Source organism: Oncorhynchus gorbuscha, linkage group LG10 (assembly GCF_021184085.1).
Source record: "Oncorhynchus gorbuscha isolate QuinsamMale2020 ecotype Even-year linkage group LG10, OgorEven_v1.0, whole genome shotgun sequence".
In the NCBI taxonomy this organism is placed as follows: domain Eukaryota; kingdom Metazoa; phylum Chordata; class Actinopteri; order Salmoniformes; family Salmonidae; genus Oncorhynchus; species Oncorhynchus gorbuscha.
Window position 1 is genome coordinate 62,963,394 of NC_060182.1, and position 22,728 is coordinate 62,986,121.

Below are 22,728 nucleotides of genomic sequence, written 5' to 3' on the forward strand. Positions count from 1 at the left end.
TCCTGGCTGGCTGACGGCTCTGGCAGCTCCTGGCTGGCTCGTGGCTCTGGCAGCTCCTGGCTGGCTGACGGCGCTGGCAGCTCCTGACTGGCGGGCGGCTCTGGCAGCTCCTGACTAGCGGGCGGCTCAGATGGCGCTGGGCAGACGGGCGGCTCAGATGGCGCTGGGCAGACGGGCGGCTCAGATGGAGCTGGGCAGGCGGGCGGCTCAGATGGCGCTGGGCAGACGGGCAGCTCAGGCGGCGCTGGGCATACTGGAGACTCTGGCAGCGCTGGAGAGGAGGAAGGCTCTGGCAGTGCTGGACTGGCACCTCTGGACTGAGGGGCTCTGGCGCCTCTAGACTGAGGGGCTCTGGCGCCTCTGGACTGAGGGGCTCTGGCAGCTCTGGACGGGCGGGAGACTCTGACAGCGCTGGAGAGGAGGAAGGCTCTGGCAGCGCTGGACAGAGGGGCTCTGGCGCCTCTGGACTGAGCGGCTCTAGCGCCTCTGGACTGAGGGGCGGAAACTTTGGTAGCGCCGGACAGGCGGGAGCACCTGTATTAATGGGACGGAGAGACAGCCTGGTGCGGGGTGCTGGTGGTACCGGGCTGGGGACACGCACCTCAGTGCGAATGCCTTGCATACTACGCCAAATCAACAGCTCTCTCTCTTCACTCTCCTCCAATTCTATTAACAACTCCTTGAGTGTCTCCTCATCTCCCATCCGTTCACTCTCCTCCAATCTGTCGAATAACTCCTCGACCCTCTCAGACTCAGCCCTCAGCTTAGCCGACTGCTCTGATTCCATCCATGGCTCCTTACGGTAAACAGGCGGAATTGGCTCAGGTCTGACTCCTGACTCCTCTGCCACACTCTCCCTGTGCCCCCTCCCAAGAAATTTTTGGGGCTGTCTCTCGGGCTTACTACCGCGCCGCCGTGCTCGTTTCGCCAACCTCATTCTCATGTAACCCTCCTCACACTGCTTCAGCGAATCCCAGGCGGGCTCCGGCACTTTTCCTGGGTCGACCGCCCACCTGTCTATCTCTTCCCAAGTTGTATAGTCCAGATAATGCTGCCTCTCCTGCCACTTCCTCTGCTGCTTCTGTTGCTTCTCCTGCTGCTGCTTTTGCTGCTACTGCTGTTGCTCCTGCTGCTGCTGCTTCTCCTGCTGCACCTTGGGACGGCGACACTCTCTGGCTTTGCCCAGGGTTCTCTCCATTCCAGGAGTCTTGTGTCTTCGGCCGCTGTTGCTGCTCATTACCACGCCGCTTGGTCCTTGTTTGGTGGGTGATTCTGTAATGGTTTTCCTCCTCTTCGTCCGAAGAGGAGAGGCGAGAAGGATCGGAGGACCAATATGCGGCGTGGTAATTGTCCATGGTTGTTTATTTAAACACATAAACTGAACACTCCATACAAAAACAATAAACATAATGTGAATAACTGAAACCGAAAACAGTACCGTGTGGTGTAAAACACAGACACGGAAACAATCACCCACAAAACAACAGTGAAACCCAGGCTACCTAAGTGTGATTCTCAATCAGAGACAACTAACGACACCTGCTTCTAATTGAGAACCATACTAGGCTGAACACAGAAAAACAACCTAGACACACAAAACATAGAATGCCCACCCAACTCACGTCCTGACCAACTAAAACAAACAATTAACACAATAACTACGGTCAGAACGTGACAGACAGGAAGTAAGAAAAATTTAAATACGGCAGTTATGTTCACGTGACAAGTGATTATCCTGGCTTTCGGTAGCAATTATATTATTTTATTGTTTTGTAGAATCTAAAGTAGTAAAGTGTAACGTGAACAAGTATTATTGCTAAAAAGAAGCTTTCTTCTCACAACCGACGTCCCGAGTCATTATTTTGAAGATAGTTATTCTATAGAAAAAAATAGTGCCCACTGTGTGCACTGCCGGTAATACTGTGTACCCCGGTGTGGTACAGGAACAATATGAAGTTATGAAAAATACCACCCAACCCTATCTGACATCCTTTGATGTCATTATCCAGGAAACTATATTATCAACAGTCACGAATATCTTATTAAGCATTATAAATATTCATGACAAGGGCATAAAAAGTGTATCCCTTCAGCTCTATTTCCTTCCACTGAGGCCCTTCACCAACAACATGTCTGCAAATAGACATGCATGATTAACAACTATGCACGAACAGCCCTGGACATGCATAAAAAAATCCTAAACAAGTCACAGGGGGAGAATCTGACCTTTAGGAGACATCCTTAGTTTAACAATCCTGCAATAACGCTATAACAACGCTATGTGAGAAATGCTGCAAAAACGCTGGAACAACTTTAGAATTCAGCAGCCGAGCTGTCCTCCCCCCAACCCCTATAGGACAGCCACAGTAAGAGAGAGACAAGGCGGGTTCCTTTCAAGAACTATCTTCGGCCCAATCTCCCTGTGCAAATGAGCAGAGCTTTGGGGATTTCTGGCTTTGCATTCCATAATGCCGCAGAGACTGAATGCCTTACAAAGCCTGACTGCAGCAAATTCCACACAATGGAGCTACTCTTTTCCCTCCCTCCCTGACTCCCTCTCTCTCTCACTCACTCAGCCCACTGTTGTAAACCATCGATGTCACAAAATAGAGAAGATAAAGGGAGAAAATGAAGGAGGGATTGAGAGAAAAAATATCACCCCCTGATTCCTGCCCGACTACCAGGTCATTAAATCTACCCAGTAAGGCTCTAAGGATTGCACCTGGGAGGCTCATAAATGTAAAGTCGCAAATCAAGACCATCTTATACAGATGGCAGGTTCCCTGCCTTGTAGTGTGCTGCACAGTTCAACTTCCACCCCACCCCCATTTGAACCCACCCACCAGGAACCTCCAGCTTCAATCATTGGATGGGCACTCATTCAACCTCTCAGTCTGTCTTGTCACAGTCCATTCAGAACCAGCCGCTGCTCCTGCTCCTGTAAGCTACCACCTTTCTGCCGAAAATGCGGTGAAAAACGAAACTACTTATTGATTCTCCAAAATACAATGCAAAACCTTTGACGTGAAATGAATTCTGATAGCCTGTGAGAGTGAACCAAAGGCTGAGCCTTCACATTTCATCCCGGCCTTTACCTTTACCTTTACTGTTATTACAAGCCCACTACAGAACAGAGTTTCACAAGGGTTTGTTTGTAGTAATATCGTTAAAAAACACCACATCCACCACAGGGTGTGAGAGTAAAAACACCAAGAAAGGAGCCTATTTGAATACTAAACATTTCATAAAGAGTCAACCTAGGCCATAACAAGCCACTTTATGAGCTAGCACATTGACACATTTACAACAGGGAAGACTCCCCGTTGCCATGGCGTTGCCCATGTGTTTATAACCAGGGTTCACTTTCACAATGTTTAACACATTTCTGCTGTGGATGCCAGACCATGTGACAGCACACAGAAACAAACATACATACAGAAATGACAAGAGGCCATTTGTGAGGTTTCAGACAAGACATGAACTATGAAAGAACCAAAAAGGAAAGTCTATAACAATCCTGTATGCACTGTAGTATGTCTCATAAACATTCCCCGCATAAAACCTCACCACCGCAAGACAAGATGTCGTCTTGCGCAATGTTCCCTCAAAGAAAATGTGTCACTCAGCAACTTTCAGGTCTGCTGAGCGCAAACTTGAACGTCGTGAAAATTCTGGCACAAGTTTACTGTGAACACTGAGGCTGTACCCGCTTCAAGTTAGTTTTAACAGTGGTCAAGTAGGCTACTCATGAGACTTTTGAGAAGAAAAAAAACATGCAGGGCTTTACACGAACCTGTTTATCTACTTGTCCTTTAGACATGAACATGTTGTTATGTTGTTTGATGCAAGATACCACTTTACAAAATTAAATGCATAATTATTCCCCTACCATTATTACAAAGAATCAGACAAATTATGCTGCCCTCTGCCTATTGGCTACTTAGCTTATTCAAGACCGTCTCAAAATACAACACTGCCCCTTTAAGACAAAAAAAAAACTATTTTCCTAACTTGATTTCAAAAGGTGTCTAGAAATGCACATGTTTTGTGCTCCTGTAGGAAGCATTCCCTCCCCCATTGCTGACTACAAATGATCTATAATTGGGCTAATAACTCACTAGCAAAGGATATGAACAAATGTACAAATGTGCACACGTCGCTACATGTAGCTCTCGCTTTGCTCTCAAAACAAGTGTATCTACTGACGACCTCTCATGCTGTAAAAACAGTCCAGTTCAAAGTGAATGGCAATGGTCTATTTGCATATAGGCCTACTGCATCTCTGATTGGTTATGGCACACCGGTCTGTGTATACGGCCCTGAGTCGTGCCTGTCAATGCAATAGATTCCTACGCTGATGCGTTCTGCCTACAACAAAATCTCTTTGATAGTTCATTTTGCATACTAAGTCTTGCATAGTTCATTTTGTTTCGGTATGTTGCATTGAAAGTGGCTAATATTGCATTGACTCGAGCACAATTCCCACAGTAAAGGGAAACGTTGGTAGTGTTAGCTAATGTGGAAAACTCTAGAAAGTTGAGTGAAGTTCAATCTCGTGCTTCTCTGCTTGGGCTGATATTTCTTCTGCCCGGGTGTCCCTGGGGAGCTGCGTGTCTGCGAGCAGCTTAGAGGGAACATTGGTCTTGTGTCTTTATATCTTAAAATGTGTCTTTACACAGCGGAAGCAAGCGGAAGAGCTAGCATTAACAACCGTGGGCCTATACGAGAGGATTCAGGAGAGTGGTTGACAGAATAGAGCTGACAATCCCAGAGCAGGAGTACAGCAGTATCGTCACAGAGAGGAAGGGCAGTAATTTAGTCCTCCGAGACAACAGCTGAAAAATCCATGTGAACCATCAAAGATGGGAGGGGAAAACGACGTCTACCGTAATCTGAAAGAAAACCGCTGAGAGTAAAAACTAAACTAAAAACGGTAGCACCGAGCACGGTCCTGGGTGTACTTTGGGGAGAAAGATACTTATCTCACAGAAGCCACTGATTTTTTTGAGAGCCTTGAGTGATTGGGCCAGGGTCCCTGAGTTCATTCGAGATTGACATTAGTAGAGAAACAAGCATTACACACACACTGGGCAGGCTGACAAGGCTCAGAACATTCAGACACAGACGCCACATTAGAACTGGGATCAGTCAGAGCTCCAGCCCCAGCTCCAGCCCTAGCTCCAGCCCCAGCTCCAGCCCAAGCTCCATCTCCAGCCCCACCTCCAGCTAGGCCTCTTATGGGAGACACAGGCATCTGACACAATGCTGCCTGCCCTGCACTAACCAACCAAAATGTCAAAATCCATCACAGGAGAGAGCTACAAAGGGCTTGATAAAGGGACTAGGGAGAGAGAAAGAGAGGGGGATAGAAAGAGAGAACAACGGGGAGAGTGAACGAGAGGGAGAAAGTAAGAGAGAATACTGTGAAGGAAGAGAGAAAAAGAGATGTGGAGAGAGAAAATGGGCAAACGTGGTAGATATAGAGCCAGAGAAAGGAGAGGTTGGGGAGATGCTTTCAAACAATAACAAAATACCTTCCCACAGCTCTGAGGAACCTATTAGTGGAACATCTGACGGCAGTGCTCTATGTTGATGAGGAGGAATTTCCACATCAGAGATGGCACACTGCCAGCTCAGGACGAGGAATGCAAAGCCCAGACCTTCAGGGCCTAGCCAGCCAGCAGCATGTCCCCAAATAAACATCTATATACAATGACCCCTGTCTCTAACACCTGTTTCATTAACAACCCAGTCACCTCTGCCCCCCAGCCCTCACAGCCAGCAATCAGCTGACCCCAAGGTGTGAGGGGCCAGTGTTTTGGTCCTGGGACTGTGGCCAAAATGAGTGAAGCTATGAGAAAGGGATTCAATCAAAATGTTGTATTTTTAGCCTCCATACTGGTCAATAAAGCCAATATAAAGTACAAGGCACAGGACTGATGTCATAACTTGGTTCTAACCACACACAAAAATACACACTACATTTTATCATTCAAAGGAGCTACTGACTAGTGTCTAATGAGGCTTAAATGTGATCTGCATCTTCATATTCAGGGAGTCAAATATTCCCCACATTCAAGCATTCCTTCAAAAGAGTGCTCGAGTTCTGTTGAAAGGTGCCTTGCAGCCCTGAAGGCCAGGCTTGTGTGCACAATTTACAGTGGAATAATGGAAAGGCAGGGAGAGTCGCAGAGGCTAGCTGAGCTGCATTCATGTTCCAACAAGACTGAGCACAGGCAGGCAGGGCAAAGCGACAGGTGGCTTGCTTAGTTCAAACCCCAGCGAGCATGAAAAACTTGTCAAACTGACACATGATTTGCACTCCACAGCCCTCCTCTGAACAACACTCAACAGTGACAGATGCAGAGGCATCCAAAGGAGGGAAGAAGAAGAAGAAGAAGAAGAAGAAGAAGAAGAAGAAGAAGAAGAAGAAGAAGAAGAAGAAGAAGAAGAAGAAGAAGAAGCTGGCTCAGCACACCAAACAATAAAACAGTTCCCATGGCAGAGGGGACGTTGACGTGTCCTGGGCATCTTGCAGAGTTGGCAGGGAGAGCAGTGCTCTGTGGCTGTAGGTCTGGCCCATTGACTCCCTTTGAGGCTGGCCTGGAAGCTTGCATACATACAGTACCAGTCAAAAGTTTGTCACACCTATTCATTCCAGGATTTTTCTTTATTTTTTATTCTTTTCCACATTGTAGAATAATAGTAAAGACATCAAAACTATGAAATAACACATACGGAATCATTTAGTAACCAAACAAGTATTAAACCAATGAAAACATATTTTATATGTAAAAAAAAACTTGAATGAGTAGGTGTGTCCAAACCTTTGACTGGTAGTGTATGTTAGGGTGGCTAATTCTGTGCACGCGGTGCCCAACGTTGAGGCTGAGTTTTTCCTTTGTGCCCAGCTTCCTGCCTGAAGGTCTTTATTTTCACAGATGTACGCAGGTTTCGGAAACGTGTCAAAATCACAAGGGTCAATTAAAAACAAGAGGACACATATTCCAGAGATTGGACTGTTCTGGAGTTTCAGAGCTGTATGTGTGTTTTCTGTCTGGCTGTTCGCTGGCACTTTCAGTCTTTAGCTGCCTCCAGTGGACCTATCAGGAGCTATCAAAGAAGTGCAGAAGTGCCACTACTGCTGAAGGCACCAGGGTCACAAACGGTGCTTCCATTCATCTGAGACATATTTAAACCAGTTTTACCCTCTAACATAGACGCATGCCTGCCTACTGACCCTTTAATCTGGTTTTCCAAGAAGCCAATGACACATCCATGACAATACTACCTTGCAATATGCTGAATAGATTATATAATAACAGCCTATAGGGAGGTGGTCAGAGACCTGGCAGTGTGGTGCCAATATAACAACCTCTCCCTCAATGTGATCAAGACAAAGGAGATGATTGTGGACTACAGGAAAAGGAGGGCCGAGCACACCCCCATTCTCATTGACAGGGCTGTAGTGGAGCAGGTTGAGAGCTTCAAGTTCCTTGGTGTCCACATCAACAACGAACTGTCATGGTCCAAAGACACCATGACAGTCGTGAAGAGGGCACGACAATGCCTATTCCCCCCCCCAGGAGACTAAAATAATGTGTCATCGGTCCTCAGATCCTCAAAAAGTTACACAGCTGCACCATCGAGAGCATCCTGACTGGTTGCATCACCGCCTGGTATGGCACCTGCTCGGCCTCCGACCACAAGGCACTACAAAGGGTAGTGCGTACAGCCCAGTACATCACTGGGGCCAAGCTTCCTGCCATCAAGGACCTCTATACCAGGCAGTGTCAGAGGAAGGCCCTACAAATTGCCAAAGACTCCAGACACCCTAGTCATAGACTGTTCTCTCTGCTTTCGCATGGCAAGCGGTACCAGAGCGCCAAGTCTAGGTCGAAAAGGCTTAACGGCTTCAACCCCCAAGCCATAAGACTCCTGAACAGCTAACTAAACGGCTACCCAGACTATCTGCATTGACCCCTCCCCCCATGTTTACATTGCTGCTACTCTCTGTTTATTATCTATGCATAGTCACTTTACCTCTACCTCTATGTGCCCCAGCACATTGACTCTGTACCGGTACCCCCTGTATATAGCCTCCACATTGACTCTGTACCGGTACCCCCTGTATATAGCCTCCACATTGACTCTGTACCAGTACCCCCTGTATATAGCTTCCACATTGATTCTGTACCAGTACCCCCTGTATATAGCCTCCACATTGATTCTGTAACAGTACCCCCTATATATAGCCTCCACATTGACTCTGTAACAGTACCCCCTATATATAGCCTCCACATTGACTCTGTAACAGTACCCCCTGTATATAGCCTCCACATTGACTCTGTACCAGTACCCCCTGTATATAGCTTCCACATTGATTCTGTACCAGTACCCCCTGTATATAGCCTCCACATTGATTCTGTACCAGTACCCCCTGTATATAGCCTCCACATTGATTCTGTACCAGTACCCCCTGTATATAGCCTCCACATTGACTCTGTTCCGGTACCTCCTGTATATAGCCTCCACATTGAGTCTGTACCGTAACACCCTTTATATAGCCTCCACATTGACTCTGTTCCGGTACGTCCTGTATATAGCCTCCACATTGACTCTGTACCGTAACACCCTGTATATAGCCTCCACATTGACTCTGTTCCGGTACCCCCTGTATATAGCCTCCACATTGACTCTGTACCAGTTCCCCCTGTATATTGCCTCCACATTGACTCTGTACCGTAACACCCTGTATATAGCCTCCACATTGACTCTGTTCCGGTACCCCCTGTATATAGCCTCCACATTGACTCTGTTCCGGTACCCCCTGTATATAGCCTCCACATTGACTCTGTTCCGGTACCCCCTGTATATAGCCTCCACATTGACTCTGTACCGGTAGCCCCTGTATATAGCCTCCACATTGACTCTGCACCGTAACACCCTGTATATAGCCTCCACATTGACTCTGTTCCGGTACCCCCTGTATATAGCCTCCACATTGACTCTGTACCGTAACACCCTGTATATAGCCTCCACATTGACTCTGTTCTGGTACCCCCTGTATATAGCCTCCACATTGACTCTGTACCGTAACACCCTGTATATAGCCTCCAAATTGACTCTGTACCGTAACACCCTGTATATAGCCTCCACATTGACTCTGTTCTGGTACCCCCTGTATATAGCCTCCACATTGACTCTGTACCGTAACACCCTGTATATAGCCTCCACATTGACTCTGTTCTGGTACCCCCTGTATATAGCCTCCACATTGACTCTGTACCGTAACACCCTGTATATAGCCTCCAAATTGACTCTGTACCGTAACACCCTGTATATAGCCTCCACATTGACTCTGTTCTGGTACCCCCTGTATATAGCCTCCACATTGACTCTGTTCTGGTACCCCCTGTATATAGCCTCCACATTGACTCTGTTCTGGTACCCCCTGTATATAGCCTCCACATTGACTCTGTTCTGGTACCCCCTGTATATAGCCTCCACATTGACTCTGTTCTGGTACCCCCTGTATATAGCCTCCACATTGACTCTGTTCTGGTACCCCCTGTATATAGCCTCCACATTGACTCTGTTCTGGTACCCCCTGTATATAGCCTCCACATTGACTCTGTTCTGGTACCCCCTGTATATAGCCTCCACATTGACTCTGTTTTGGTACCCCCTGTATATAGCCCCGCTACTATTATTTTATTGTTGCTCTTTAATATTTTGTTGTTTTGTATTTATTGTTTACTTCAGTTTATTTAGCAAACACTTTCTTAACACTTATTTTTTCTTAAAAAGCATTGATGGTTGGGCTTGTAAGTAAGCATTTCAATGTACGGTCTACACCTGTTGTATTCAGCGCATGTGACAAATAAAATTGGATTTGAAATCAACTAAGCCATATTGGTTAAGGGCCATCCACTTGCAGTCCAACAGGCTTAATTAAGCAAGCGCTTGGAGGAAAGGTCATCCCATGATTCAGTTTCTCACAAAGCTCACATGCAGAGAACTATATTAGGTTTTTACAATACCCCATATGATCCAACAACATAAATTCAACGTCTAGTTTTTATATTTATATTTGGTTGAGTTGTCAACTAATGTGAAATCAAACAAACATGTCACCCTGTCATTGGATTTAGGTTCAACCTTGGGTGAAAAAAATATGAAATTCCCTTATGTTGATTACTTTTTGCAAACTTTTCCAAGTTGATTCAACTTCATCACATTACATTTTTACATTTTTTTCTGTGGCTGACTTCGATAGCTGCCTAACCCCCCCCAAAAACGTTCAGTAGGGCCTAGCTCAGTCACTGGCAGACGTCAAAGGTGTCTTGGAACTTTACTAAGGCACGTCCCTTCCAACGGCTTTGCAACCGTTGACCTCTTTTCCGTAATGTGGGTAGCCTATAGGCTGAAAAAAGTTATAGTTTTTCTTTAGTGAGTCACCCGAATAAACCAATGCAAGACAGATAACGAACAAGCATATGTATAAGATAAGCCTAAAAAAATAAATCCATGTGATAAGGAACTTAAAAACGATCAAAACTCCCAGACTCCATCATTGCAAATTTGAATAGGCAACCAGAATGGTGGTCTAGTCCCAAAGATGACAGTAGCTCTTCTCATCTTGCATTCTCAACTGTGCTTTAGATACGGAAATATTAGAGAACGTCTAACTGTTTAAATTATTATACACCAACATAAGAGATCGTATAACCATCTCAAAGCGCTTGGGTTGATGTGACTCCTCCAGAAATCATTGCATTCATTCCGTTCCCTCCATCGCCTACTAACTTTTCCCGTTAGATACAATGTAATGTTACTTACAGGATGGTTGTCGACGGAGCAACAGCAGGTACGGTTTCCAGGTTTAAATGCATACATCTCACGGTAGTGCGAAAACATAAACACCGACTTGGACAAGAATATACAGGCTGCGGGCCACTGGCGACCAAAATCAGTGCTACCGCGACTACAAAAGGGGATACGACTTGACCCGTCCACAGCGCCATTGCTAGGGAGTCAGCAGCGCAGAGAACACACCGCCAGCAACCCCTCTTGCCGAAACTAACATCGGCTGAGTTATAGTAAAGCTAGGGAACTCAGCTGACTGAGTGAGCGAAAGAGACAAAGAGAGAGAGAGAGAGAGAGAGAGAGAGAGAGAGAGAGAGAGAGAGAGAGAGAGAGAGAGAGAGAGAGAGAGAGAGAGAGAGAGAGAGAGAGAGAGAGAGAGAGAGAGAGAGAGAGATCTAGGGCAGTGTTACAAATTATGTTGGACAGGGGAGAAACTCTAACTAATGGAAAGCCTGGTTAATAAAATGATACTTTGTAGCCTGCATCTGTATAGAGATGTCCGATTAAAAAAAAAAAATCAACTATGTAGCCTACTAAATTAGTGGTACATACAGTTAAGCGATACCAATTTTGCTTAATACTATTAAAAATAATGATGTAATAAATAAATAAATAAACGTGTAAATTGCTTATTCAGATGTTATTCCCATATAACCTGGAAATGATGCCCTAAAATGTTTCCAGTTTGTCTCTCACTGGGTGGAAAGCACTCTATTGATACTCTATTGATGTGCCTATTCTGAGCCAAATATGCAAACAGATTGCCATAGAATTATATGGTTTAGGACGTTATAATGGTTTAGGATGCAGGTAAAAAAAAAAACGTTTGTCCAAGAAATTTGACGTTATACAGTGCTCTGTGCTGCTCTCTGCTGGTTTTCCTGTGGATTCACAATGGTACTTGTTACAGTACAAACCACCCACTCCACTTTATAGCCGTCAAAAATAAACGTCAAATTTATCACATAGCGTAAAGTGAATCCCAAGAAAGCTTTATTCTTATTTATTTATTCTTATTGCAAAACATCAGGATTGTCGAGGAATAAAACAACCTAGAGATTCTCTTGTGTATTGAAAAAAACCCATGTGAATGAATGCAGCCTTTAGCTGAATGGGTTCCAAGAATGATGGGTTTTACGCACTGAATTAAGAGCATGACCAAGGATGATGACCAAGGATGATGACCAAGGATGATGACTAGACATCAAAGCTTATACAGGCCTGTGGCAACACAATTTTTCTTTATTCAGAGTAAGATGTGTTCAACATCCAGCATGACAAAATTTTTACAAAGTTCACAATTTAAAAATGAAATATCACAGCAACTTGTGATCTCACACATTTATAGCAAAATTAAAATGTCAACAAATCCATGCTGTGTAGTACAAAAATAAATTAAACTTCAGTTCCACAGAGAGCACAATAGTTTATACAAAATCCTGTCTTCGTTAATGAATACTTAAATCAACCTCAAAATGAATAAGATAGAATAAATAAACTCTGATGAATTCACAATAATTTAGATTAAAATTCAGCATTCTAATATGTGACAACTTTTGTGTCCCCTATGTAAATATTCACAGAAAACTTTTTTCAAATTTGATTTTATGTACCAACGGTAGATGAGCAGCCGGTTTGTGCTTTAAATCCCTTTCCATTGCACTGATAATGAGAATGAATTCAAGAACTGATACTAACTAGTACTCTACTGAAAGCATTACTATATTGGCAAAAAGCTGCAGACACGATGCTGTGGAGAAAGGCATATGCAGCCATTGACAAAGGAGCCCTAAAAGAGGACGTAAAAGTACAATAGATGAGATCAGTTGAACAACAAGCACCTTTGCATTAGCTCTTAAAAGGCAAATTCTCAACATGGTCATTAACAACTAATAACACAAAAGAAAGAGGGGCCGCATACAGACATGGAGCTGCATCCCCCGATTCAGAGTTTAAAAAAAAGAGAATACGCCCTCAATTTTATTTTTTATTTTATTTTTACCTTTAATTGATTGACTATTTAATTTGTACAGTGATTAGATATAAAGTGCTGCTGGGGATTATTTAATACTCATATAACATACCGAAATGAAATAGCATCATTGTTTAACATTTGTTAATACAGTATTAGTGGTATGGTTATAATCATAATTTCTGATTCAAATCCCTGTAGTCTCCTTCAGTGGAACTAATTCATCACCTAGTGGCTTCAAGCAGTTATTTGCTCCAATCGTGTTTCAAAGGAACACCTGGAAATTGCACGCCGCCACATGTTAGGATAGTATCTGTAGGACAAGTGCAAATAGTCTACTGGCACATAAGTGGGGACAATGACCCTGTAAGTCCCGCTCGTTCTCATACTCTAGTATAAATACTCTTTACAAAACTCTTGTTACTCTCCGCTTAGGCTCTCGGGCACTGCTTTAGTTTCTGTAGAAACATCAAAACATGGAAACAAAGGTGTCCTTGTGCAAAACTGTATGTAAAGAAAGTGGAACTCGTCAAGCATCTTTCATCTTTAAAACTGAATGTTCAACTTAAATACTTTTTTGTATTGAAAGGTTTAGGTTTATATAACATTTTATATTTGACATATAGTGAAAAGATTCCTTTGTCCCCCCCCCCTATGTTTATAAACAGGTAATTGCATATACCCCCCCCCCCCCCCAATTTGCCTTTGCATCCCATATCTATTATAAACATATGATTTAGAGATACATTGCTGAGCCATTGCCCGATTCTAGCAACATAAGTTTTGACATTTGAACCAGAACTAATACTAAATGCTAGAATGATGCCTTGATACTATTTCCGTTATACATCACATTGTTGCTGATTGAATGACAATGGGTATCTACCAACACAAAAGATCAAGAGAGAGAATAGTCCTTTTCAAGACAATGGGATTTCCACCATTGGGTTTCCGTGTCATGATGTTTACAATAAAACTATAACGTTCATACAAACATCAAGTCAGTTTCTTTCCATACTCATTTCCAACACCTATTAAAAATGCCCCCACCTACAGCTACCAACCTTTAAAAAAGGTTAAAAAAAAAAATACTTTGCCACCAAGTCTTGCTATTCAACAATCTGCACACAAGAAGAAGAAAAAACATCTTTAGAATTCCAAAATCATCCATTGAGGAAAAGATCATTGAAAAGTAGCTACCTCCTTGCAGTTCCCTCTTGATTTTTGTTTTGTTTTCACTGTCCAGAGCAGCTTTTTCATCTAAAATCTTCATCATCAAGCATTAAAAATAACTAAAGTCCTATGTTAATCAGCTTACTGTCCAGAAATATACACAAAAAATGTGCATACACGAGCAGCTAGAAACATTACATCACACTATTTCAGCTCATACAGTATGAAAACGTACAAAATGTGAATGTCTTCAAAAACTATTCTGCCACTTACTTTTTCTTCTCATCAAAGCAAGACAAAAAAGAAAAATCATTATGAACTTTTCTAAGCATAACATTTTTTTTTTTCAAGATCAAAAATCTGTATCTAACACTGTAATGATAAGTTACAGCAGCAAACCATGTGTCGTCATCCTATCATGTCACTTCTAGTTCTTTCCTGTGGACGTTGTTTTCCTTCACTCCTCTTTGAGAAGAAGCTCTGGCGTCTGCTGGGCTAGCGGGCTGGGCTACACTTGGATTCCTTGCACCGCTTGTTTGATGTTTTCCAGCAGGGCTTTGTTCTCAGGGCTCTGGTACTGCTCCTGGTTGGTGTACATGTCTGTTAGCGTGGTCACGTAAGCATCAAAGTTCTGATCGCTGATCGGCTCCTGTGAAACATTTCAACAACACCAGAATTAGGTGAGATAAGAAAAAGAGGTGAAAAAGAGAGAACAGAAGACAGGCCTAAAAAAAAACTCTAAAGTCATCCTTTGAGGAGCTTAGCCTTACAAACAGTTTTTTAACCAACATGTTTTACCACAGATAAAACCACTTGAAACAAACTATTCTCTGAACTAGGCCTTTTCATATTTAAATGCTCTAAAAGTGATAGTCATCGAAATAAGGTGTCTTGCAACAGGTTAAAGGCTGAGAGGTGGTGGTTTTACACAAAGATGATCCACACAGAGTAAGATGTCATGCAGCGATGTCCACGTTGGGAAAATAGGATCATGCTGCAGTGTCTATACGCATTGTATGTACATGCACTTTGCAACCAACAAGGGCACTTTCATTTAGCTAAATCAAGCTTTTTCCATTCAAATAGATGATCATTGCGGTCAGGACATTTGGAAAAAAAGGGAAATTCAGGAATGGAAGTGATTCAGGATTATTATTTTTTTAAATCGCATCAAGAGATGTAAGATGACTGGAAAAAAGACAAGGTCACCCCGAATAAAAAACAGATGGACTTGGGAAAGACAATAGGAGGACATGCATGGGAGAGATTCTGAACCAGACAGATGACTAACTCTACTGACTATTAAGGTGGCACTGACACAAGTAGCATATTATAGTGTCCAGATGAGGAAATAAAGAGCAGGATTAACAGAACGAAAAGCAGTGTTAGAGTAAGAATATGACGAATGATTGTCTTACTATCTGATGCATCTGTAAGCAGCTGTTATTTCTAATGGGAGCCTCTTTGTATGCAAGCGGTTTCTATGGGGGGGGGGAAAGGTTAGTTACTGTTAGTTGGTGCCTAGTTACTGGTACTCTCTCAAACAATCATTAGACGGTAGCATTGTAGCTGCAGTACCAACAGCACATCTAACTAAATGTAACTTTGAAGGAAGTAAAGGCAAGACAAAGCAAAGCATACAGTACAAGAATACATGTGTGGTAGCGAACTGGGCCTGCAACTGAATCCAACTCACAACAAAGTCAGAATGATCATAGCATCTGGAATGGTATCTTATTGTGTTCATACACAAATGTTACACATTGTTATATGAAGAGATATCGTTTAAAAAAAAACTATGATAAATGGCAGCATATGGCTTATAAGAAAATGGCAAAATGGCCATTTGTGAATAACACGGGCATCAGTCATAGTTTTTGGATCAGTGATATTTTGTCCTTCTTTTTCTAAAGACTATAGGGATTTTTATTTATGGATTTTTATGGAGAAAGGCTGTTTTTGGCATGCCCTAAAATACTTTTAGTCCTACAGTAAAACCATACCTGCAATCATAGCATCACATGTACTGTACTATGAAAATCCATGATAGATCAACAAGTTAGTTTGTTGAATTTGCAAACATAATATAGCCTGTAGCTACAGAGAGAGTCAAAACGGTGGAGACTACGTTTCCATTGCACTGAGAACAGGCAGGTACAGAAGATAGCAATATTTGATAAACATTTTTGTTTAAGACTGCCTTTCCAATCTGTCTTATGTTGGATATCAGAAAACATTATCAGCAGGCTGTTGTTTGGTCACCATTGGAAGTCTCTGCATGTAGAAATGGACCCCTAATTCATAACACAAGCCTCATATACAGTGCCTTCGGAAAGTATTCAGACGACTTGACTTTTTCCACATTTTGTTAGGTTACAGTCTTATTTTAAAATTGATTACATCGTTATTTTCAGGTCTCTTCAGAGATGTTCGATCGGGTTCTAGTCCGGGCTCTGACTGGGCCACTCAAGGACATTCAGAGACTTGTCCCAAAGCCACTCCTGCGTTGTCTTGGCTGTGTGCTTAGGGTTGTTGTCCTGTTGGAAGGTGAACCTCTACCCCAGTCAGAGGTCCTGAGCACTCTGAAGCAGGTTTCATCAAGGATCTCTCTGTACATTGCTCCGTTCATCTTTGCCTCGATCCTGACTATTCTTCCAGTCCCTGCCGCTGAAAAACATCCCCACAGCATGATGCTGCCACCACCATGCTTCACCGTAGGGATGGTGCCAGGTTTCCTCCAGACGTGACACGTGGCATTCAGGCCGCTTGGCATTCAGGCCAAACAGTTCAATCTTGGTTTCATCAGAACAGAGAATCTTGTTTCTCATGGTCTGAGAGTCCTTTAGGTGCCTTTTGGCAAACTCAAAGCGGACTGGCTACTCTACCATAAAGGTCTGATTGGTGGAGTGATGCCGAGATGGTTGTCCTTCTGGAGTGTTCCCCCATCTCCAAAGTGGGACTGTAGAGCTCTGTCAGAGTGACCATTGGGTTCTTGGTCACCTCCCTGAGCAAGGCTTTTCTCCCCCGATTGCTCAGTTTGGCTGGGCAGCCAGCTCTAGGAAGAGTCTTGGTGGTTCCAACCTTCTTCCATATAAGATTGATAGAGGCCACTGTGTTGCATAAATATTTTGGTACCCTACCCCAGATCTGTGCCTCAACACAATACCATCTCGGAGGTCTACAGACAATTCCTTCGACCTCATGGCTTGGTTTTTGCTCTGATGTGCACTGTCAACTGTGGGATCTTATATAGACACGTGTGTGCCTTTCCAAATCATCTCCAATCAAGTTGTAGAAACATCTCAAGGATGACCAATGGAAACAGAATGCACCTGAGCTCAATTTCGAGTACTATAGAAAAGGGTCTGAATACTTACGAAAATAAGGTATTTCTGTTTTTTGTTTTTAATTAGCAACATTTTCTAAAAAGCAATTTTAGCTTTGTCATTATTGGGTATTGTGTGTAGATTGCTGAGGAAATTTTAGAATAATGCTGTAACCTAACAAAATGTGTAAAAAGGCAACGGGTCTGAATACCTTCCGAAGGCGCTGTAAAACCTCCCCATTTCAGTTTGGCTAAAATTAGCAATAACCTATTTCCCATTAATCTAGGCTTTAAGCTCCAGCTCAACTCAGCATGGGCAAACTGGGTCCTTAAGGGCTTCACAGAAATGCAAATAATGAATAGTGAAATACTGTACATAGATGAGTATATAAATGAATCGATTCATATGCTACAGTATGTTTGCTTATAGGAACTCGCCAGGTTGTTGTTCTTGGTGTTCCCTTACCATGTGAGGGAGCTGGATATTAGCTAAACTGTTAATCAGTGTCTGGCTGAGACCTGCCAGCTCATGCAGGAGAGATTCATTTTGCTGTTCAATCACCTTGTTTTCTTCCTCTATTGACTTCAGATTAGACTCCATTGTGGTAATCTAGGGAAGGGAGGGAGTGTGAGAGAAGAAGAGGGTTACGGTAAAGGTGGTGGTTTTTACCTGTGGTTGTTACAGCGGAGCACACAGGGTGCAGTTCACATACCACGGGCAGCGGCACACCTCAGACACGCCACAACTCACGGCTGATTGGCTGGCGTGCAGCCATGTCTATGGCAGCATCACACGGAGAGATGGATGTAACCGCAACAGAGCAACATATGTGAAGAGCAATGGGCAAGCATGGACAGATGCAATTCAACACACTGACAATCACACAGATGTGCTTCAAATTCTGTGGGGTATATTCCAACACATGCTTCAAACTCAATTTTAGCACAAATATGCTGTCCCACTGAGCACAGACGTCATTTCAACATCTAGTTTTGATTTACATTTAGTTGTGTTGTCAACTAATGTAAATTCAACATGAAATCAACCAAACTTTTTACTTTGTCATTGGTTTAAGTTCAAAAGTTGTGAAAATAAATATACACAACTTCCTTACATTGGTGACTTTTTGCAAATCCAATCACTTTTCCATGTTGATCCAACGTCATCAAGTAGATTTTTATTTTTTTATGATGTGAAAACAATGTTGATTCAACCACTTTTTGCTCAGAGGGATGTGCCTCCAATGCACTGTTGTGCTCAAATGTTTGAGGTCCAAAAGTCTACTGCAGGTTAGAATACAGCCTGTATTTCCAAAGTGAGATCAAACTTGCATGCATTGTCAAAAAGGCAAACTGTATTTGAACATATTTTGAAGCTCTTTCCGTTCCTTCCATCCTGGATTTGAAAGGAGTGTTTGATACATTCTTGATATTGAATTTTAGCTTCTGCAGATCACATACACACATGGTTGTATTGAAATCCTATTATACTAGCGGTGAAGCTGCTGCCCCTGTTCTCTTTCTAATGGAGCTGTAGGATGTTTTTGTGGACTGGGTGTTCCTCTTTATTGGCTGGGAGTGATTATGCTCTCTCTATTTTTCAATGTTTGGCACGCAGGGGGCCCCAGAGGAAAAGTGCTTTATAATTAGGAATGCCCCACTTTGTTAAACCGCATTCTCCCAGATGTGAGATATGCTAGGATGTGTCTCACTGATGGTAGATCATGTATGACGATTGGACAGATTTTTCCAAAAAATGGAGTCCCTTTTCTTGTGAGTGCTTTAGCAGGGGGTAGATGAATTTAGGTGTACGCTGTGCTAGAAATACACACTTTGAGTCTAGGAGCACTGATGATAGCAGAATGGTGTGCCACAATGGGTAGAAACTGAACGGTAAAGCATGAAATGAGTCAAATTTTCAAGTCAACAAATGACGTGGTACTAGTACTGACCTACCTGTGTTCTAAGTTTGATCATATCTGCCTCCACTTGTGAATTAGATTCACTTAAATCTTTGATTTCTTCATCCAGCTGTTTAATCTCTTCCTCATTCTCGGTACCTTCAAAAGATAATACAGTGAACAATTATTAGATAACTGCCACCCACTCCAAGCCCAACAAAATACTTCAAATAATCTGTCAGTGTGGTAAGTGAATGGAGAGTGTGATAGAGGCAGAGGGTTGCACATTCCGTCACAATATTGTTTTGAACATTCATTTGAAGACTGATGCCCGACTGAGCATTCTGCTCCATTCTACTCCAAGTGCATTACAGTGGCTTGGAAATAGAGAATGACACACACTTATAGAATAATCCTTAGATAGCTTTTCAGAATTCATCGATAAAATGGCCCACGTGGAAAACTAAAGGCACAGAAACCGTAAATATCTAAGTAACAGGAAATACATTTATTTCCATGACAGAATTAAAGAGTAATTTTGCACTAATCAACCTAGATAGTTTGAAATACATGCAACTTAAAAGTTACATACAGCATCACAGAATTTTGAAATCTTTTGGACATCAGAGCAACTTTGAGGGAATCTTATTCGAGTCAGAAAAGAATGTTCATATGATCGGGAAGATCTACAAAACCTTGCAGAAAGCATATCCAACTAACAATCTCTTAGAAAAAAACATAAATGATTGGAACCAAGATTTCAAAAGAGCTGATGTTGGCACATATGGTGCGAAAGTTGGAGCATAAACTAACAAAATTACAGTTAATGAAAATGTACAGAATTTATTATACAAGAGACAAAATTCATACATTCTACAGCACATCAGTAGAGTCAATCCAGTATGAACTAATGTACAGAATTTATTATACAAGAGACAAAATTCACACATTCTACAGCACATCAGTAGAGTCATGTCTCAAGTGTACAACTAATAATGACTCAATAATCCATGCTTTCTGGGAATGCTATAAATTTCGGATATTGTGGGCGGAGCTAGAAGGTTGACTGTCAGAAGTATTACAGTGTAAACTTACTTTTAATAAATCTGTCTGCGTATTGCGCCATCATTGACAGAGTAAAATTCAAATGATATATTACTGAAATATTGAAATAGCATGGGCGACTGAGAAAAACAAATTGGTACAATTGAAGAATAAGTGACAAACAATAATGCAGGCACTAGGGATGGAGGTGTGAAGATTCAGGTCTGGGCATAGGAGATGTGGTCATTGTTTGTGGGTGTCTGTGATTTGTTGTTTGTATGTATACGTTTTTTCTTTCTTTTTTTCAGGAATGTAGAAAAAATTCAGAAAGAAAAACATATATATATTATAAAAATTAAAAAAAAATCTAAAGATGGCAAATATTAGTAGTCCTTTTGCCATAATTTTTATGTTGCCAGATTAATTTAGATTAGATGCATTAGCCACGTAGTTTAGATTGAGAGGAGACCACCGGATTTTAGCTAGCTAATGTTTTTTTTTAAACCTTTATTTGACTAGGCAAGTCAGTTAAGAACAAATTCTTATTTTCAATGATGGCCTAGGAACAGTGGGTTAACTGCCTGTTCAGGGGCAGAACGACAGATTTGTACCCTGTCAGCTCGGGGGTTTGAACTTGCAACCTTCTGGTTACTAGTCCAACGCTCTAAACACTAGGCTACGCTGCCGCCCGTTAGCATTTCTAGCTATTTTTGACTAACTCTGCTAGCTAATGACAACATTACCATCTGTCTAAAGTAAATTTGATGACATGATGTTGATTGCAAAGTTGTTTCCAACTAAATAGTTGCCTACTTTAGCAATGTCATCTATGTTAGACAAAACAGTCATTAACCCCATTTCTGCTTTTGGGCATTAATGTCTGCAGCGTCTGTAGAACGTTGACAACAATGGCAAAGAAATGACCAAATGGCGGAGGTGCAACCCTTAGATGTTGTAAAGACAGATAGAACAATGAGGTTTAGTTTTAAAAATCTTTGGTAAAGAAGTTGAACTCGACAAAAACAATGGAATTGCCATGGAAACGCGTTAGGGAAAGATCTCAAGTGACCTTCATTGCCCACCAGCAAAATGTGTCTACATTTAGGCTATTGTTTATATGTGTATTTCACAATATGTTGTGGTAAAAATATAATGCTTGTATGGATATCAACCAATCAACTGCATTACAGTTCAAAACAACTTTGACAACAATCAATGATTTCTGTATGCTAGCTATGCTAACCAGCTTATACAAAGGGGAGTTAGCATTTAGCAGTCACTTCTTCTAAACCTGAAAAGGGACCACTTCTACATGTAATGCAGCGAATTTGTGGGCCTGTTACACTACATAAATAATGACGGATTTGACTAATATCCACTTTGCGAGAACAGATTTGTTGAATGTGCGCCAATCTGGTCATTGAACATCAGTGTTCCATTGACTCCTTTACCGCATCTATGAATAGCCTAATTGTCACAGGCGTGCTTGCTAGCTAATAGGCTGTATGGATTTCTGTGATTGCTGTATGACAATCCTGGACACTTTGTTTCAGATTGGGATTCGATTTTGGAGTTTATTACGCATACACATTCCTGATTGGCTCTTTATATTAGATTGGGATTCCACTCAGAAGCTCATTACACATACACTCTCCTGATTGGCTCCATTGTGTGTATGACGGTCATTACCATTGCTGGTGCGCTGTTTTATCGTTAGCATTTCAGACAGTCCAGACAGTCTGGCTTTTTTCATGGCAGACGTCGCACGCGGACAGCCTGACAAACTAGAGGAACAGATGAGAAAATAGTTACACACAAATAGTACATATTTTATTTAGACACACACGCACAACCTGACTGGATAGGTGAAAGCATTGTCTCCACGACATAGCTTTCACAAAGCCTGTAATGTCAGAACAGTGAATACATCAGGGAAGGGATAAAGAGAGGATGCATTATGGAATATTGATTCAGGACCCAGACCCACCTCCGGTGCGTGAGGAAGCTCCCACTGACGTGGCCTGAGCCGTCACAGCCTGGGGTGGGACAGGACATTCCGTCTGTCTTCCCAGCCTTCCATGTGAACTGGGAGCCATTCATGTAGCCGTCCTTCTGCCGCTTGGCAGCTAGGGGGCAGCCCGACGCGCTGCGGTGAGACGCGTACTTCCCCGTCACGTGACCCTGACCATCACAGCCCGGGACCGGACACCTGTTGATGGCAGAGGGATAATGTGGTTATTCTAATAACCAGGGACTAGAGTTTCTTTCTGACAAGAGCCTAGAGTTTTTTCCTGATCAGGATAAATTGTCAGGAAGAATTGTGTAATTACATAGTTATTGCAATGCCATATGGTCTATGTAATGTAAAGTTGGACACATGTAGTTTCATGGGTGCCTAAATTTATTGAAATATCATTACAGAATAGAATGCAGTTTGCTTCAAG

General features: G+C 42.5%; 2 protein-coding genes across 8 annotated transcripts in view; both read right to left on the reverse strand.

Moving 5' to 3' along the window:
- The window catches only part of LOC124046333 (peroxidasin-like), a 104,043-nt gene extending 92,928 nt beyond the window's left edge, over window positions 1-11,115 (reverse strand). For both annotated transcript variants that reach the window (XM_046366601.1, XM_046366600.1), the window contains exon 1: window positions 10,843-11,115. In XM_046366601.1, coding sequence (XP_046222557.1) covers window positions 10,843-11,027 — 185 coding nt within the window. In that variant the 5' untranslated portion in view covers window positions 11,028-11,115. The remainder of the gene's footprint in view (window positions 1-10,842) is intronic.
- A 2,431-nt stretch (window positions 11,116-13,546) lies between these two features.
- Window positions 13,547-22,728, reverse strand: part of LOC124046335 (myelin transcription factor 1-like protein) — a 130,471-nt gene continuing 121,289 nt past the window's right edge. For 3 of the 6 annotated variants that reach the window (XM_046366603.1, XM_046366604.1, XM_046366602.1), the window contains exons 18-23: window positions 22,272-22,493; window positions 21,974-22,068; window positions 19,296-19,399; window positions 17,902-17,949; window positions 15,433-15,495; window positions 13,547-14,663 (exon numbers count right to left, since the gene is read on the reverse strand). In XM_046366603.1, the coding sequence (XP_046222559.1) occupies window positions 14,523-14,663; window positions 15,433-15,495; window positions 17,902-17,949; window positions 19,296-19,399; window positions 21,974-22,068; window positions 22,272-22,493 (673 nt within the window). In that variant the 3' untranslated portion in view covers window positions 13,547-14,522. Of the gene's footprint in view, window positions 14,664-15,432; window positions 15,496-17,901; window positions 17,950-18,009; window positions 18,118-19,295; window positions 19,400-21,973; window positions 22,069-22,271; window positions 22,494-22,728 lie in introns of all 6 variants that reach the window. The other 3 variants (XR_006840993.1, XM_046366606.1, XM_046366607.1) reach the window with 3 other exon arrangements.